Source organism: Barbatula barbatula (assembly GCF_947034865.1).
Source record: "Barbatula barbatula genome assembly, chromosome: 8".
NCBI lineage: Eukaryota > Metazoa > Chordata > Actinopteri > Cypriniformes > Nemacheilidae > Barbatula > Barbatula barbatula.
Window position 1 is genome coordinate 24,829,193 of NC_136771.1, and position 18,434 is coordinate 24,847,626.

The 18,434-nt window shown below is 39.6% G+C and overlaps 1 protein-coding gene across 4 annotated transcripts; it reads right to left on the reverse strand.

Moving 5' to 3' along the window:
• Positions 1 to 10,319: 10,319 nt before the first annotated feature.
• LOC306897165 (protein NLRC3-like) lies at positions 10,320 to 18,403 on the reverse strand (the record flags this gene model as incomplete). Of its 4 annotated transcripts, XM_079461687.1 has the most annotated exons (8): positions 18,118 to 18,403; positions 17,339 to 17,517; positions 17,182 to 17,262; positions 14,656 to 16,524; positions 14,401 to 14,574; positions 14,149 to 14,322; positions 12,906 to 12,952; positions 10,320 to 12,822 (listed from the first exon to the last, which is right to left on the reverse strand). In XM_079461687.1, exons 4-8 carry the CDS (start codon positions 16,446 to 16,448, stop codon positions 12,293 to 12,295), a joined length of 2,718 nt encoding a protein of 905 aa, XP_079317813.1. In that variant the 5' UTR covers positions 16,449 to 16,524; positions 17,182 to 17,262; positions 17,339 to 17,517; positions 18,118 to 18,403. The 4 variants fall into 4 exon arrangements, with proteins under 4 accessions (XP_079317813.1, XP_079317812.1, XP_079317814.1 ...); XM_079461686.1 differs by lacking the exon at positions 17,182 to 17,262; XM_079461688.1 differs by lacking the exons at positions 17,339 to 17,517; positions 18,118 to 18,403 and having other exon boundaries at positions 17,093 to 17,209.
• Positions 18,404 to 18,434: the final 31 nt, after the last annotated feature.

Sequence of the window (18,434 nt, forward strand, 5' to 3'; positions counted from 1 at the left end):
AGTTTGGAGTTTGGAGATCATTTGATTGATCATAAAATGAGTTTATGACATTGATTTGCGTTAAGGTTGACTTCAGTGAACAAATGTAACCGTTTATCAAATCACACGCTCTAACTGTCAGTGAAGAAACACAAGATCACATCTTAAACTAAATCTTTCTTTTCAAATAATTTGAATGCACATTTAGACAGTGATCAATAAGACTCATGAGAACACAAACACACACACACTGACGGTCAATGTGCTCGGCTTTAATTACAGTGAGAAAGGTCACTGCTCGGACTAATATGATTGCTGTTTTATCGATTGATTTATTGATCACCAGGAACAAAAGTGGAATATAGTCACAGCAACAGCAGCAGGAATGATGTTAACACAAACAACAACAACATTAAAGAAAAGAACCTGCTCTAGTTTCATCACCCTCCATTCAGGAGCATCACACAGCCTCTATATCAAAACATGTCCAATGTCATATATCAACACCAAATATTTAAGATACTCATCTCAGAGTAAAACTGTGTAGCATTACGCCACCAAATCATTGACAAAGTCCAATATCATCCGCGGGCTAATGTAGCTTTACATTACACATTTCTTTCAAGCTAATTCATCACGATGACATCAAATAAATTCATTAATTTCCTCGTCCCTGAACATGATGGCCGATCTCCATACTCCTCTGGATGGTGAAAACCACATGTCCCATAATTCCTCTCTCTACCATTACGTCATTTAGCTTCGCCTTTTGTTGTTAGTCCAACTAGCGATCAAAATTTACATATTGTGGCTTTAATGGTTTGTTTTTAAATGATATGCTCTTACTGCTTAAAAAGTGTAGCTTTCTGAATTCCTTTGTTAAAATTGAGTTTTTATTAAGTTACATGGTATAGATGGTTAAATTACACCTTGAATGTCAATAATTTCACACTGACTTTTATTTATTTTGCCAAAAATGTTTTGCAAATAGATGTGTAATTTGAAGTTCTCTGCAAGCAAAGGAACATGGCAACAGTGGCAAGGAACCAAATCTCCAACGATGCATAAATGAAAGAAAAACTCGCTAGTCTCAGCCGGGAGGGACAGTTCTCCTCTGACACACTTACTCTTACACATCTCATCTATATTTAACATGATAAACATACATGTTATAGCTAACGTCCATTTTAATAATGTTGTGAACATGGAAAATGTCTGTAAATTCAATCCAGTGTTGTAACGTCAGCAAAGTCTCTGCAGCTCGAACCTGAAAAAAAATATATCCAGTGTCACATTTCCCATTACATCAAACTAATAATTCATGTTCAGCAAGAACAGGCGTGTGTGAGCAAAGAGCCAGATACAGTCAATACATCTGCTTCTAGTAAATGAAAGGAATAAGACATGTTTGGTAGATGGCGATCAGCTCTCAAAAATGTAAAAAGGTATATGTATTTAAGCTCTGTTTCCATTGGTCAATGGTTTACTGCAACCACGGCCACAAGAAACTGTAAGCAAACATTTCTTTGACATTAAAAAACTCCATTAGCCGCTTTCTGTGGGCGGCAATAACACAACATTAATTGCTACAGGCAAACATCGCTCATTTTTGTAAACAAGATGCATCTATAAACCTAAATCACATAAGTCATCTCCTCTCTATTTAGCGTCTGCTCAGAATGGCTTCCCTCCTATGTGAGTCTGTTTGTGTGGCTCTGGAAAATAATTTTTTAAGGATCAGTAATCCAAGATCCCTCCAGACAGACTCACACACACATCGATCGGTCGGTGCCCAGTCTCCCTACACTCGGTCGCCATAGCAACGCTGCAAGAAGGGCTGCGGCGGCTGACATCTCTCTAGCAGTTTTGCTCATTTGGTTTTCTCTTTGTTTGCGCTCGGCTCTGCTGTCTGGATACTTTTCTCCTGCAATGATCTACGTTGGAGTTCACAGTAACCATCACACACACACACCGTGTTGTGAAAGCCCCACGGCCTCGGTCGGTCTCTATTGACAGTGCAGTAAAAATATTCCCTGATCCCGGGAGACGGAATCAGACGATTTATCAGGAGAAATCTTCCCTTCACACCAGCCTCAGGCCTCTCTGCAGATGAACACCTCGTTCATTACTGTTCTCAAACCTTTCCTCTGGGATATTCTGTCTATGGCTGCATTGTCAAGTATGTACTGGGTGTATGTGTACCAAAAAATTACTGATGATTCATCATCCTGCACTAGACTTTTTTCCATGCAAATGTTTCTTTATGAAGATCTGCCTACACAAACACCTCCTGCAAGACGCCCTCCATCCACTGCCTGTCCTCTGCGCTGTGTTGGCAAAAATGCTACAAACTTTATGGGATCTATGTCCATTGGTTTTGATTCTTGTCACACTTTGAATGCATCATAAGTCAGTTATCCAAGGTATCTGCCAAACACAGAAATGTTTGCATATTAAACAGTGAAAAACTGTGGGTAAGGGATCGTCTATAAAGTGTAAATATTAGGTATAAATGAACACACATTTTGATTGGGTTGGACAAATGACATTTCATAAAGGACACAAAACGTGACTTAGACGCGACACTAGCTAGAGGACGCGTAACTCTTTTTTAAATACAGGTTGCAATAAGCTGCTTGCTCAAACAACCTAAGGGGTCGTTTTTTAGAGCAATGTTTTTAAGGACATAGGAGCTACATTCTATGACATTATTCGAAGGTGCGTTTCACATTTCGTGTCTAAAACTGCGCGGAAAACGGCATTCTGAAAAGTTGAAATATTTTCATCTCGATGCTGGAGAAACAGGATTATTTGTGCGCGCTTCCCACGCGTGTCTACATTTAAAATTACCAACTTGCTCACGCAAAAGACGCGAAATGTGGAATAACCTCTTACAGAGTCTGATGGTTTCAGAGTTAACAAACAGCCTGTCAAGCACAAATAATACAAACAACACTATCTTAAGCCATTATTATTAGATAAAAGTTATTATTAATGTTTTTGGTACTGAATGAAATTTTTTCTTTGTCAGAAATTATCAAATTGGAAAGCATCTAGGATTAACTTCTCGTGGCCTTTTCTAGAATTTGGATAAAATAAATTGAATAGGTCTCTATAAGGGCACACACCTGTGATGACACATACGTCGTGTAAGCGTACACATGACTAACACTGCAGCTCATGTCTCAGACACTTCATGAGCTACCACACACTTCTACTTTAGCCCATGAAGGCAAACGCTCCAGACTGCCACGCCCACAAACACGCACTTAAAACACCATAAACGGTCATAAACGTTTGTTTAAGTGCACACGGAACACCTAACCAGGAGATACTGAGGCGTGATGATACACAAACTAACAATCTGGTGTTTGAAGATACAGAATAGGATATATATTAAGGTAAGTCATCCATGCAAACGAAAAACACTTCCGAAAGAATCCCTTACATCCTGCAATACACATGACATGACGTATAAAAACTGGCCTCTGGTATTCTGGTATTCTGTGTATGTCAGTATGTGCTGCATGAGCAGACGTGATGGTCCCATGTTCTTCAGAAGGATATGAAAAGGTTCTGAAGAGCCACACGTGTGTTTTCAATGTCCCAAAGCAAATGTGACCTTCTGTACGAGGACTTCACGGTCATTGACACAGATTTGCTTACATTTGATTAGTGACCTTGAAATAGTGCAGAAACATTTACATTATGCTCTTAACTTGCTTTATCATGAATTACAGTAACTACTAAGCAAAACAACTTGTTTGGTGCTATTGTGAAAGAGTGTCAGTATCTTTGCAAGGGGCCGCAAATTCATTGTTTTTCAGGCATTCAGTTCTCTAGTTTAGAGAAATCAAACCCAACAGAGCTGTTCATCTGGAGGGCTTCCAAAAACTCCAGCACACACACACACACACACACACGACTGTTAGTGTGTGTAATGATCAGGGTAGAGTAATTGCTATAATTCACCCTCATGCCGAGAAAACTCCTCTTTTCGGAATTGTCCCTCTGTGTTACAGATATAAACAAACACACCACTCTCATCAATGCTGTACACAACACCCTCACACAAACATTCACAGAAATGGCATGTGTGAGAAAAATATACAGAATATTAATGTGGATTCATGTATTTAGTACCAGCATCGACGGAATAATCCTAACACAATTTTGATTGCAAGCAAAGGAGACAAACTAAAATTAACATATAAATGCACAAACACAGTCCATACTTTGTGCATTTATTATTATATTTAATGTATTATTTTGATACCTTTTGAAAGGCTCATGCATCAACCAAATTATGCTTCAATGTATTTTTCTATTTTGCTTTTTTTTACGTAAGTTAACACTTTATGATAAGGCTGCATTTGTTAACATTAGTCAATGCATTAGCATTAACAAACACGAACAATGAGCAATTGAATTAATCTTTGTCAGTGTTGCGTAATGTCAAAACAATTATTCATATCAGTTCATTCTGCATTACCTAATGTTAACAGTTAAGACTGAATGTATTGGTAAATGCATTAGAAGTATTGCTTTTTGTTTTACATGGCTGATGCACTTATTAATCAAAGGAAAGTTTGGTAAAAGGTCTGCGTCCCCGGTCCTTTGTGACATTACAAACTTCCCTGGATTATATAATAACATACAACGAGACTTGAAATATGCTGAAAACTCGAAGGTAACCGACTGTATGCAAGATTAGAATGTAGCCTTTTCCCCTACAATCTTATTATTTAGTATTCTTAGATAATTGATGGCTTTTTTAAAGCACAAATGACATGTTAATGAATGTCTATTAGCCGGATTTATTCATACACTGCTTTTCCCAAAATGACATAACACCAGTGTAACACCAGACATAATCATCCAGTGTGTTGCGTGTGCGTCAATATAAACACAAAACTCTCACACACATTAACTTAAAATGTAAATATAGACATAACTCAAACTACCACAGATATTCTACGCCAAATGGTATTTTTTTGAAACACCTGAAATATAACGTTTTGAATATGAAAACTGTACATGCATCAATACTTTGGGGTGCCCTCATAGGGAGGTTTGCTTGAGCAGCTACACACAGTCGTGTGGGTGGAGGAGAAGGAAGGATGTGAGATGGAGGTGTTGGGTGGGGAGAGATGGTGGTGTGTCAGAATGCACCAGTACACACATTTAAACACCGCTCACGCGCCCGATCGCTCATCTATAGCCTTTGGCCTGTAACTCAATTTAAATGCAATGAAAAACATGTGTGTGTGTGTGTATGTGTGTGTGTGTGTGTGTGTGTGTGCCAGATGATACTGTACGCTCGTGCACACACTGACGTGTATTTATCTGGACACAACTATGTGTGTGTGTGTGTGTGTGTGTGTGTGTGTGTGTGTGTGTGTGTGTGTGTGTGTGTGTGTGTGTGTGTGTGTGTGTGTGTGTGTGTGTGTGTGTGTGTGTGTGTGTGTGTGTGTGTGTGTGTGTGTGTCTATGCATTCGTGTCGGCTATTAATGAACACACACTTACACATGCAGTCGTTCTTTCGTGATTCTTACCTTCAGCTATTGCCGTATCCACCAGCCTACATCCTCTCCTCTCTCCACTCCTCCCCGATTCAATCTTCTCTCCTCTTCTCCCCCCGTGTCGCCAGAATGCATCAAGATTAAAATTTAATCAGCTGCCATCTTCCAGGCGAATAAACGGGCCAAACATAATATCACGATCAAAACAGTCCGCCTAGAGATGGTCTGCGGAGGAGAATTAAAAGAGAGAATGGTATAATCCAATAGGAACACGGTCCCCTGATGCCCGTCGATCACAATGCACCGTTAAGCATCCGTAACCGAGGATGAGAGGAGACTCGGTTTATTAGTCATCGTGAGCCGAACACGGAGGAGCCGATCCCGATCAACCGCGCTGATTGACAGGTGTAGTCGCCGTCGAGAGATGAACTGTTGATCTTCAAGGGTACTGCAATGAGACTGTGAGCCGAGGGTGAGCCGCTTCAGGTGAACGATGGATTCCGTCCAAAACGACAAACTAAAGGCCTAAAACAATCATTGATAAGTGAGATGAGGTGAAGATATTTGCGTCATCAGATCCTGTCCGGTGCCGCTCCCCGTCCGCGAACACAAGCCCTTCTGGCGCACTGCTTATTTTCAGAAGAAAGAAAGAAACTATTGTGATATTTATTCTGCTGAGGTCAAAACATTTGCGTCAATGGCAAAAATGCCGATCGACGCCGATCCCCGTCCACGCGAGACGAATAGCGAGGAAAACGGATCTTATCCGTAATAAACGAAAGAAATAATCAACATCATCATAACGACCGTAGAAACCGCGCACGATAAACCGCGCACGGCCTGCAAAGATCGACGGCTGATGAACAAATACCGCGCTTACGCGATGACTAGAAACATCATTTGCGTTTATATCCACTTAAATCAAATAAATGTACATCCGGTCATCGTGTATGAAAAGCGAATGATGCGAATGACACGGAGAAGAGCTCGTGAGCGCGGCCAGATGTGGTGCTCGTGGAGAAAGCGCGCGGCTGAGATGCAGAAGATCCCTAAAGATGTCCACAGATCAATGGAGGATGGACACTAGAGACACACGGGAGGATGCGGGAAAAGATCACGAGTTTCAAACACAGCGAACACTTCATTACGAATGCGCGGCGGCTCCTGCCCGGGGACTAATGTTATTCCCGTCTGCGCTGGATGCGCTGGATGCGGCAGGCGTGACCAGAAGATCTGAACGCAGAGGAACACGACCGCCCTACTTCACTCTCTCACTGTGTGTCTCTCTCTGAATAGACCTCATCTTTCTATACATGATGGATAAATCAGGCCCATGTATTATAGCTACAGGCCTATATGTGTTTTACTGGCAGTTAAATACGGAAAGGATGAACAATGTCATTGCGCGCTTGGAAATAAAACCTCGTTTATTATTTGCGTGTGGGTTGTATTGCTTTATGCAAATCTCTCTAAAATTCATCGCATTTTTGCATGTGAAAAATATTTGCATATGGCCTTGCCCACTTAAATAGAATACGTGTATCAATATATATCAACCACACCGCAACGAGGCAAATATACAACGAGTTTAGATCTTCGTGAGGTCATTTCCCTTCTGGATTAATGTTCCACGGGGACATCCATGTTTACCCTCGACCCTAAACTACGGATAAATATGCAGTTAAATTCAATTATTATTATTAGAAAACAACCAGGTTTTCTCACCTATATAACCCTTCTTCATCCTTAATTTGTGGTGAGAATATAAATCACAAATGTGAGAATCAAATGAAAACAGATTGAATCATAAAGGCAAATGTATATATTGCATTAAACGAGGGAACGAGTAAAGCACACAGGTGTCTGTCTGACTGTAGGTCGGTGTGATGTCACACATGTACCTCTAGATGACGCTGTTCTTCCGGGTCTGCTGTTGATTGGCTCTTCACATGTTCCAGTAAAACTCTTTGAAGTCTTGTGTTTACTGCCTTCATCAAACAATCACGTTACACATGAAGTAGTTTTACTTTTATCTCAATGATTCTTTTTCCCTTCTACTCTATATTGGTTTTTATTTGATATTCTATCATTTTGTTGGCCAGACTTCATTTCACTTAGTTGTAAACTCATGTAAGCGTGTATGTGACAAATCTTTCTTTATGGATTGCTTTTATAGTTCATAATGTCATGTTAAAAGTCACTTATTATATATTTTACATTTAGTCATTTAGCAGACGCTTTACTATTATATATGATCGTATTTTAATATTAACAGACTCTTTTTTTAATGCTACCACATTTTGTTGTTATTGTGATATTTGTTTTATGTATAATAGTAAGGCAAATTAAACACAACCATGTGTCTTTAAATTGAAGTGAAGGTCTCTCTCTAGTGGCACAAATCATCATCGCATCCTCAGGTGAGTATGACAAGTGCCGCTTTTACAGTCATGTATTCTTGTATCTAGCGTAAAACACACAATGCTGTATTATTCCTTTCAGTAACGTCAGTGTTTATCTGACTGCTGTGTTTCTTTGTCATACAATAAAATAGCAGTCACAGAGTAAATGAGGTTTTGTGATATATGGTATTTATTGGAGAAATATGCCATCAAATATATATGTACATTTGTAAGAAAGAGTTTACAGTGCGTTTGTGAAGTTTACACGTACACAATCAAGAGTTTGTACAGTGGATTTAAAGTTTGTCAACACATCTATCACAATCTCTTTAGGACTACCTTCATTTCTCTTTTGTTTCTAATTTCATGTTAAATCCATTTTTTAGATTTGTCCGCTTTTGATATAAACAAGTAATCTAGTACTAAAACACGCTTTTGTGATATTGTGTCCAGCTAGCACATTAAACATCTGCTGTGTAAAAACATCTGATAAAGCAGACGTCTCAGAGACTATCAGGGAATATTTCCTACAGCTTGTTTAATGTATAATGCTAAACACACTCTTACTCACGAGAGGCTGTTTAATCTAACAGTGACACCGAGCAGTTAGAATAAAAGACTCCAAATCCAGCATACAGAGGTTCACTGAATGTTGTGTTGAATGTGTGTATGTGTGTGAGTGTGTGTGTGTCAGAGACGCTGTAGAAGGACAGAGCGCCGGCCGGCCCGTCCACAAACACTCCTACTCGATTAGATGGAGGTGAAGGTTTTATTTCTTTATTACTTTTATTGTGCCAGGCGGTGAATCTACCATAAATACAACTCAGATTCCATGACTGTTCATTGAGTCCAAAGTTACAATCATCACTACGTCCTTTTCTGCCGATTCTTTTGTAAGTAACTGATATATCAACCCAGCCGCTCCATTCAGCCTCCCAGTAACAGCATCCGGTCAGACTCTCTCTACACAAAACCTGCTCGTAATTCTCAAATCTGTCTGGATGATCAGGATACGACTGCTCTTCCACATGCGTCACCTTTTTGTACCCATCCGACAAAAGGACACGAACGTTTGCTGTGTTTGGATCCAGTGTGAGATTACAGAAATCTGAACACAAAATAAATATTGAACTGTGTCAAGGACAGTTTAACAGTCAATGTATGTGAGCAACCACACCCATAATACACACGTTGGTCCACTAGAGAATGCGTGTCGGTGTCACGATTGGCCTCCTCTAGGCATGAAAATGACACGCTCCGTTCTTTGCATTTGTAAAACTGAAACAATTTTATATATATGTTTGATAGATATTAAGAGCACCTAACCCCACTCCCCACTTCCCAACCATTTAAAACACGCAATGAGCAAAGAGAAGTCAGCCAGGTGCATTTACTTACATTTACATGTATTCATTTAGCAGACGCTTTTATCCAAAGCGACTTACAAGTAGTTTTATACAGTGGCACATTACATTACACAAGCTGTGGCCTAATGGTTAGAGCGTTGGGTTTGTGATCAGAAGGTTCTAATCTCAGTGCCAGCAGGTCATGACTGAAGGGCCCTTGATCAAGACACCTTACCCCTGATCGCTCTGCAGTAATGTGACACTGTATAAAACTACTTGTAAGTCGCTTTGGATAAAAGCGTCTGCTAAATGAATAAATGAAAAATGTAAATGTTTGTTCTCCGGCCTCCGAACGCTTTAACCGCCCTTTTTGAAGAATACGACATCATCTGTAGCAGTAGGCCTACCTGCCTGTCATGTTTTGTGTTTATATTATATCTAAATTGTGTGTAGGAAATAATAAATGTAAACAAAATACAACATCTGATTAAATATATGTAATTGTGCCCAATATAAAATATGATATTTGGTTTTGTTAACGTTACTGTTGTTGGCATGGGGGGAAATTGTCGCCCCCTGCTGGTTCTCGTCAAATCATGACACTGACATGCATTCTCTAGTGGACCAACCTGTGTATTACACACTTTGAAGTGATACCGGGTTGATGTGACAGTGTGAGGAAACGATAGAAAAGACTTACATTTCCTCAAACCTGGTGTGATCCTGAAGGGTCCTCCATGCTCCACACTACACAAATATATAGAAGTTTTTAATAGGGTTTATAATATGCTTCTACTTGACTCTGGTCATAAACACACATACTTGAGTTTGTTGAGTGTGTAGTTTGGATCATTGAGTCTCTCAGAGAGCAACTGAAGTGACACACACACACACACACACACACGAACAAGTTACAAGTCACCAATTCCTAAACAACTTAAGTAAAAGTCTTTGAGTTTCTGATTTGAACAGGGCTTGAGTATTTTACTCACACTGAATGTATAGGCTCAAAGAAGCATTAGTCCTCAACACTTAAGAGACATTTCAGTGAAAAACAAGAAACACTTGATTCGTGATCAAGAGCAATCGCATTTATTTTCTTAAATCATAATAAGAACACCTAAAAATTGCAAAACATCATGGTCGACACCAGACCCTATGTCTATATATCAAACACACAAGTCTCATTTAAGCTCAAGTGCTCATAAGTAATCCAAACTCCTCCAAAAAGGTCTCTTAAATATAATGGATAAATAAAATAATGGAAAATGTAAAAGTCAAAGCCTAAAATCCACATAGTACCTTCAATGCCCTGTAAATGGGGATATTCATTCTGCAGTAGCCAAATAAACTGCTGCAAGAAAAGATAGGTGCCATGCTAATGTAATGTGTAATTGCATAAGTCATTACAAATGTACAATGCAAAAAGTTAAACTCAAAATTTTAAAATCACTTTAGCTTTGGAGAACATATGAAATTACTTCAACTTGCTGCAAGCAATACTATTAGTTTCCTCAAATTTTATGTATGGCTTGGTTTAATCAATCTGCAATGCATGCTGGGTAACATCCTAGTACAAAACTCATTCATGACTCCCAGCATGCATTGCAGTTGATCTGTTTATCTGAATTAGATTGCTGTTTGTCAACATTGATGAGGTTTGAATGATAAGTGTTGATGTCTAAGTGTGTCAGTGATTCTATTTTGTTTAATGTTTAATTTTATTGGCAGTACATTTTCGTTAATCATGAAATCATGAATCTCAAGATCAACCAAAATCATCTCTTAACTTCATTATTACAAATGGAATTTGTAAAAGTGTTCTTACTGAAACACCACCACAAGCAACAAAATAAGACAATTCATGCAATGAAGTCGAGTGTCAAAAGATCAACTAAAGCAAACACTGATCACAATAATGGTGGTTTGATGATTTTTTTTTCATTTTTTAACATTAATTGCAGGTGTAAAGGTGAAGTTGATTGTCGATTTGTCATTTAAAATAATAAAATGCCTGGGACATGACAGTTACATAGACAGATGGTAATTCATACAATTAGCAAAAGGACTAATAACACAACTGGTTGTCATTTGTTGGCAGGGGACATTGTAGTTTGGTCCCCTGAAGGTCCTGCAAATGATGTGAGAATGTCCTATAGAAAAGGTTTAGAGAACGTCCTGAATGTTATGTGAAGGTCCACCAATATACGTCCCCACACCCTTTAAAGGTGTCCTGAACTGGCCTTATTTATTGTTTAATACTGTTGTCTGAGGTCTACTTATGACATTTGCATGGTTTTTACATTCAAAAACATCAAAATCAACAAGTAACAGACTATTTTCTACCCTGGTATTGAGGCTGGTTGGACAAACGGCGCATTGAAGACTTGGAAGTAAACGCCCACTGCTATGAATGGATAACAGTTTGCGTTGTTAACTTAGTTGGAGCCTTCTGTGAATTTGGTTATACGTAACGTTAGGTAACACATTATCAGGACATATCAAGCGATCTCAAACAAAGCCATAGTGATGTATAGTACAAATAAGATCACATCATTCCTATCGGATTCAATATTGACTGCACAGCACTGCTTTTCAATTATAGTCTTTCCGCAAATCCAGTGTCAACCTGGGCCTTGTTCACAAAGGAATCTGCAGTATTTTACCCACATGAGCTGGAACTTCTTTAGAGATGCGTGGTTGAAGTTTATTTTTAATGTCGGAATCTGAACGAAGGTTATGCAGCAACTGTGTTCTTCCAGAACCAGGCACTGGACAATATTCTGCGATCTTTAAATACTGCAAAGGTAACTATCCTACTTTTAGCGTGCCATGTAGCGATGTACACACTTGCACTAAAAACTGAACATTGTGGTTTTGCAAAATAAAGAAAACTTACAGGATGCGCTCTGTTATCTCCTATTTGCTGGATCTGCCACACCGTCTTATTCCGGCAACTCAGAACTTTTTTCCAAATTAAGTACTGCTCAAACTATATACAGTCCTCTTCAGTCATACTACAAAAACTGTGTGTCTGTGTGTTTATTTACACAGAGAAACTGAGGAGTTGAGTAAATTAATCATAAATCCAGCGTATAGCGGCTGAGTGAATGTTGTGTTGAATGTGTGTATGTGTGTGAGTGTGTGTGTTTCAGAGACACTGTAAAAGGACAGAATGCCGGCCGAACAATCCACATAGACTCCTACTCTATTAGATGAAGATGAAGGAGCAGGTATGTTATTAGTTGTATTGTTGTGCCAAACGTTAAATCCATTGGTATTGCAGAAAATACTCCAGGATTTGTCATCAAGTCCAAACATACTATTACTGCCTTCTTTCCTGCTGGTTTCTTTATAGCTCACGGCTATACGGGCCCACACTTTCCATTCAGCCTCCCAGTAACAGCGTCCAGTCAGACTCTGTCTACTCAGAATCTTAGGAACACCTTCAAATCTGTCTGGATGATCAGGATACGGCTGAGGATCTTTCACATATGTGACCTTTTTGTTCTCTTCAGCCAGCATGAGGTGAACGTTGGCTGTGTTTGGATCCAGCGTGAGATCACAGAAATCTGAATGAAAAACGACAGCATGAAAACATCTATAAGTCAGTAGAACATGTAAAAGGTCTAAATATGTGAGCGTAAAAACCTACATTTCTGCAGTCCCGGTTTAACCCTGCAAAGTCCACCATAGTCTAAACTGAAAACAGATAAACAGTCACACATTAAGAAAACTTACTGGCTGATATGATACACAGTCAAAGTGACACACAGGTCAGTATGTGTCAGTATTAGTGTTGTGTGTCATACTTGAGTTTGTTGAGTGTGTAGTTTGGATCATTGAGTCTCTCAGAGAGCAGCTGAAGTGACACATATACACACACACACACAGGTCAGTATGTGTCAGTATTAGTGTTGTGTGTCATACTTGAGTTTGTTGAGTGTGTAGTTTGGATCATTGAGTCTCTCAGAGAGCATCTGAAGTGACACACACACACACACACAGGTCAGTATGTGTCAGTATTAGTGTTGTGTGTCATACTTGAGTTTGTTGGGTGTGTAGTTTGGATCATTGAGTCTCTCAGAGAGCATCTGAAGTGACACACACACACACACACAGGTCAGTATGTGTCAGTATTAGTGTTGTGTGTCATACTTGAGTTTGTTGAGTGTGTAGTTTGGATCATTGAGTCTCTCAGAGAGCAGCTGAAGTGACACACACATACACACACACACACACACACACACAGGTCAGTATGTGTCATTATTATTGTTGTGTGTCATACTTGAGTTTGTTGAGTGTGTAGTTTGGATCATTGAGTCTCTCAGAGAGCAGCTGAAGTGACACACATACACACACACACAGGTCAGTATGTGTCAGTATTAGTGTTGTGTGTCATACTTGAGTTTGTTGAGTGTGTAGTTTGGATCATTGAGTCTCTCAGAGAGCATCTGAAGTGACACACACACACACACACACACACACACACAGGTCAGTATGTGTCAGTATTAGTGTTGTGTGTCATACTTGAGTTTGTTGAGTGTGTAGTTTGGATCATTGAGTCTCTCAGAGAGCAGCTGAAGTGACACACACACACACACACACACACACACACAGGTCAGTATGTGTCAGTATTAGTGTTGTGTGTCATACTTGAGTTTGTTGAGTGTGTAGTTTGGATCATTGAGTCTCTCAGAGAGCATCTGAAGTGACACACACACACACACACACACACACAGGTCAGTATGTGTCAGTATTAGTGTTGTGTGTCATACTTGAGTTTGTTGAGTGTGTAGTTTGGATCATTGTGTCTCTCAGAGAGCATCTGAAGTGACACACACACACACACACACACACAGGTCAGTATGTGTCAGTATTAGTGTTGTGTGTCATACTTGAGTTTGTTGAGTGTGTAGTTTGGATCATTGAGTCTCTCAGAGAGCATCTGAAGTGATGAGTGTTGTGGGTGATTGTAACTCAGGTCGAGTTCTCTCAGGTGTGACGGGTTTGAACTCAGAGCTGAAGCCAAATAACAACATCCTTCATCTGTCACCATACAACCTGATAACCTACAGAAGATAAACAACATGTTTTAATATTATTCATGATACATTTACTTTGTGATATCAGTATATGGAGAGCATCACCTCAGTATCTCTAGATGACAGTTGTGACTCTTGAGAGCATCAGAGATCAGCTTCACTCCTGAATCCTGAAGATCATTGTTACTCACATCAAGCTCTCTCAGAGGAGAATCTGAAGACTGAAGAGCTGAAGAGATGATTCTACACGACTCAACTGTGAGATTACAGTCAGCAAGTCTGAAAGAAAACAAAACAATTTAGACAAAATGTACTTGACACCTTCCGTCTCTTCACTGTAAACATGAATGTGATGCTCACAGAGCTCTTGTGCAGTTGTTGACAGCTGGTATGAGTCTTCTTCTCCCCTCCTGTGTTGTGTTGTATTTCTTCAGATCAAACTCATCCATCACCTCCTCTGACATCTGAAGCATGTAGGCTATTGCTGAACAGTGAGCGGCAGAGAGTTTCTTCTCTGAGTGTTTGTCTGATCTCACAAACTCCTCGATCTCTCTGGACAGAGTCTGATCTTTCACTTCTAACAGACACAAGAACAGATTGATGGATCTTTCAGCTGACAGACCATCATTACCCTTGATCTTCTTTTTAATGTACTGTGTGGTTTTCTTGATGGTTTGTGATGTGTCCACCGTGTGTGTCAGTAGATCCTTTAAGAGTTTCTGATTGGACTCCAGTGAGATGCCCAGCAGAAATCTCAAGAAAAGATCCAGATGACCAGTTTTACTCTCAACAGCTTTATCTACGGCACCTTGATGCAATTTATACAATGGTTGAAAATCTTCAAGTGCTGTGAGATGACTGCATGTACAGCAGTGACACCAGTAGAACGCAGCGAGGAATTCTTGAATGCTGAGATGTATGAAGCTGTAGATTTTCCTCTGATGACTGACAGATTCCTCCTTAAAGATCTCAGTACAGATGCCAGAATACAGCGACGCGTCAGTGATGTTGATCCCACACTCTCTCAGATCCTCCTCATAGAACAACACATTGCCCTTCATCAGCTGTTTGAAAGCCACTTCAGCCAGTTTCACAATCACTTCTCTGTTGATCTCTGGATCTCTCTCTGGATCAAACTTCTCATTCCTCCTCTTCATCTGAATCAGCAGGAAGTGGATGTACATTTCACTCAGAGTTTTGGGGATTTCTTCAGTGTGATCTTGTGTCAGGATCTTCTGAAGCACAGTGGATGAGATCCAACAGAAGACGGGTATGTGACACATGATGTGGAGGCTTCTCGCTCTTCTGATGTGGGACATGATTCTGCTGAACTGATGCTCGTCGCTGATTCTCTTCCTGAAATATTCCTCCTTCTGAGCGTCGTTGAATCCCTGGATCTCTGTCACACATGTGATGTATTTGGAGGGGATCTGATTGGCTGCTGCTGGTCTGGAGGTGATCCAGATGAGAGCGGAGGGAAGCAGATCTCCTCTTATGAGGTTTGACATCAACACAGCCACTGATGAAGTGTCAGTCACATCAGAAACTTTCTCACTGTCGTTTGAGAACATCAGAGTCATTCTGCTTTCATCCAGACCATCAAAGATGAACACAACTTTACACTCCTCATAAATCTGAGAGTCCACATCATGAAGTTCAGGATGAAAGTCCAGCAGAAGTTTGTGAAGACTGTAGCGATGCTCTTGAATCAAGTTCAGCTCTCGAAACGGAAGCAGGAACATGAAATCTACGTCCTGATTGGCTGTTCCCTCGGCCCAATCCACAATGAACTTGTGCACAGAGACGGTTTTTCCAATTCCAGCGATGCCTTTAGTAAGAACACTCTTGATTTTGTGTCTTTGATGTGATTGAGGTTTAAAGATGTCATTGCAGTAGATTGGAGTGTCTTGTAAGTCTTGTGTTCTTCTGGGCTGTTTCTCCATGTGTAAAACCTCATGTTCTTCATTCACTCCTTCACTCTCTCCCTCTATGATGTACAGCTGTGTGTAAATTGTCTTCAGGAGGGTTTGATTCTCTTGTCGTTTGATTCCCTCAAATAAATTCTCGTATTTGTTCTTCATGATGCTCTTGTGTTTGTCTTTGACTCTTTTCAGAACATCTTCCACTGAATCATCACGACAATCCTGCTGCATGGTTGGTTTTGTGTTGTACTGTTTGACGTGGGTCTGACAGGACTTTACAGATCTCTTCAGATCATCTTTTCCCACACTGCAGAATAATTAGGAAAACATGGAGAAGAGAGGGTGAGAACAACACAATAATATACTCTATCGACACAATTCATATATAATTCAAATAATTAACACACTGTAAGTCTGGATTCAGTAGCTCTTATCAGACTGGAATCTCTGGGTGCACAACTATGAGTAACTTGTCTAAAAAAGGTGCAACTGGTCATAAGGAAGTGAAAGTAGCTTGCATCCGGATGAAATTCTGTAACTCTTAGTTTGTTTGCTAAAGTCTTCAGTGTATTTATGATTTTTTAATGCAACTAGTAAAACTGTAAATATTGTTTACAGTGTGTTGTTTTATACACATTGAAGTTAAATTCTTTCAGGTTCATTAGGAAACATGAATATACTGCAACAGTTTCAGCTCCTCATTGTGCGTTAAAAAGAAAAAGCACAGCTAGCCGTGGATTATCCTTGTTAATGAGTCGGAAAAAAGTTTCATGGAGAGTGAGTCTTTTAAAATATCATAAGGTTCGTGTTCATATTATTAAAACTTACGAAAAACAGAATTAACTCTGTATTTGTGATATTGCATGACTACTTACAGCAGGTGATAATGTTGTACAGCACAGAAGAAGATGAAAACAGCATCAAAAGTCTAATATTAGATGGCAGAGAAACAAGGTCCACTAACCATTTCTTCTACTGATTTGTAATTTTTCTGATTTAACCTGTCATATTTAAGGATCAGTTCAAAAACTGTATGTGCTTCATACTGCAGAAAGAATTATTTTAGCCAAGAAAAAAGTAGTCAGAGGTTAAGTGATGTTTTTGTGTGAGTTGATATTTACCGGGGATTAGAGACAAGGGTTCCATCACTCAGAAAGGGGGGTTGCATCATGGAGTTGTTACTTCTCATAGATACACGACTGGGTTCTGCAGATGCTTCTCTCTCCTCCATCTCTTAATTTACACCTGTTTCAATGTCAAAGTTCTCCAGATGCCTCCAGAACAAGACCGTTTGGGAAACCTGTCCCGGAAATCACAGTACACAACACATGACACACTAAAAAAAGAGCTTGACTCATTAAGACCTGTTACTCTGAAAGCTGGTCAACAAACTCCAATGCATTGCTGGCAATACTAATGTATTCCTAATGGGACAGTTCACACAAAAATGGAACTTCTGACATTATTTATTTTCTTTAGAGCACAAAAAATATTTAGAAGAATGTTGATAACCAAACAACACTGAACTCCATTATATGAACACAAAACCACTGAGACATTTCTCACAATATCTTCTCTTGTTTTTCACCTTTCACAGCTTGTTTGTTTGGAATAACTACGCCTTGTGTTTATGATGTTATGTGAGTTGTGTTTTCAGAGATGTGCTCTACTGCAGACTCAACACTATATGTGAGCTCTTTTAATCAAATATCTGTTGACCGAACACTATTGTGTTTACACGCACATGCGTTTCGATGTAATGTTCGCATTTTGAAATAGGCCGACAGCATGTAAACATCAATTTACACATTTGAGTCGTAATCTCACATAAATGACAGTGTAAAGACTTTCTTTATCCCAACCCCCGCGTATAGTAGAATCAATATGTAAACGAACTTACGTAAATATATTGTAGTCCGTTTCCTTCCGCTTTACGATACTCGAAAACTGTTGATTCAATCAGCTTTCGGTTTCGCTTTGAGCCAATCGCGTCTTTCAATATAAGTCAAAGTTTTACAGTAAAAACTGGACAGATATCAGTATGAATTCATTGAACATGTCAGAAGCGTTTTAAGAAGTGTTAGAAGCGTTTATCCAGTGCGATACAGTATAGGTCCCATCGAGAGAAAATGTAAGAGGAGAGGCACGCAGTCTGTATTGTTGTGAACTTCTGCGCATGCCCAGTAGCTCCGGAACCTGAGGACATCGGGCTTGTTC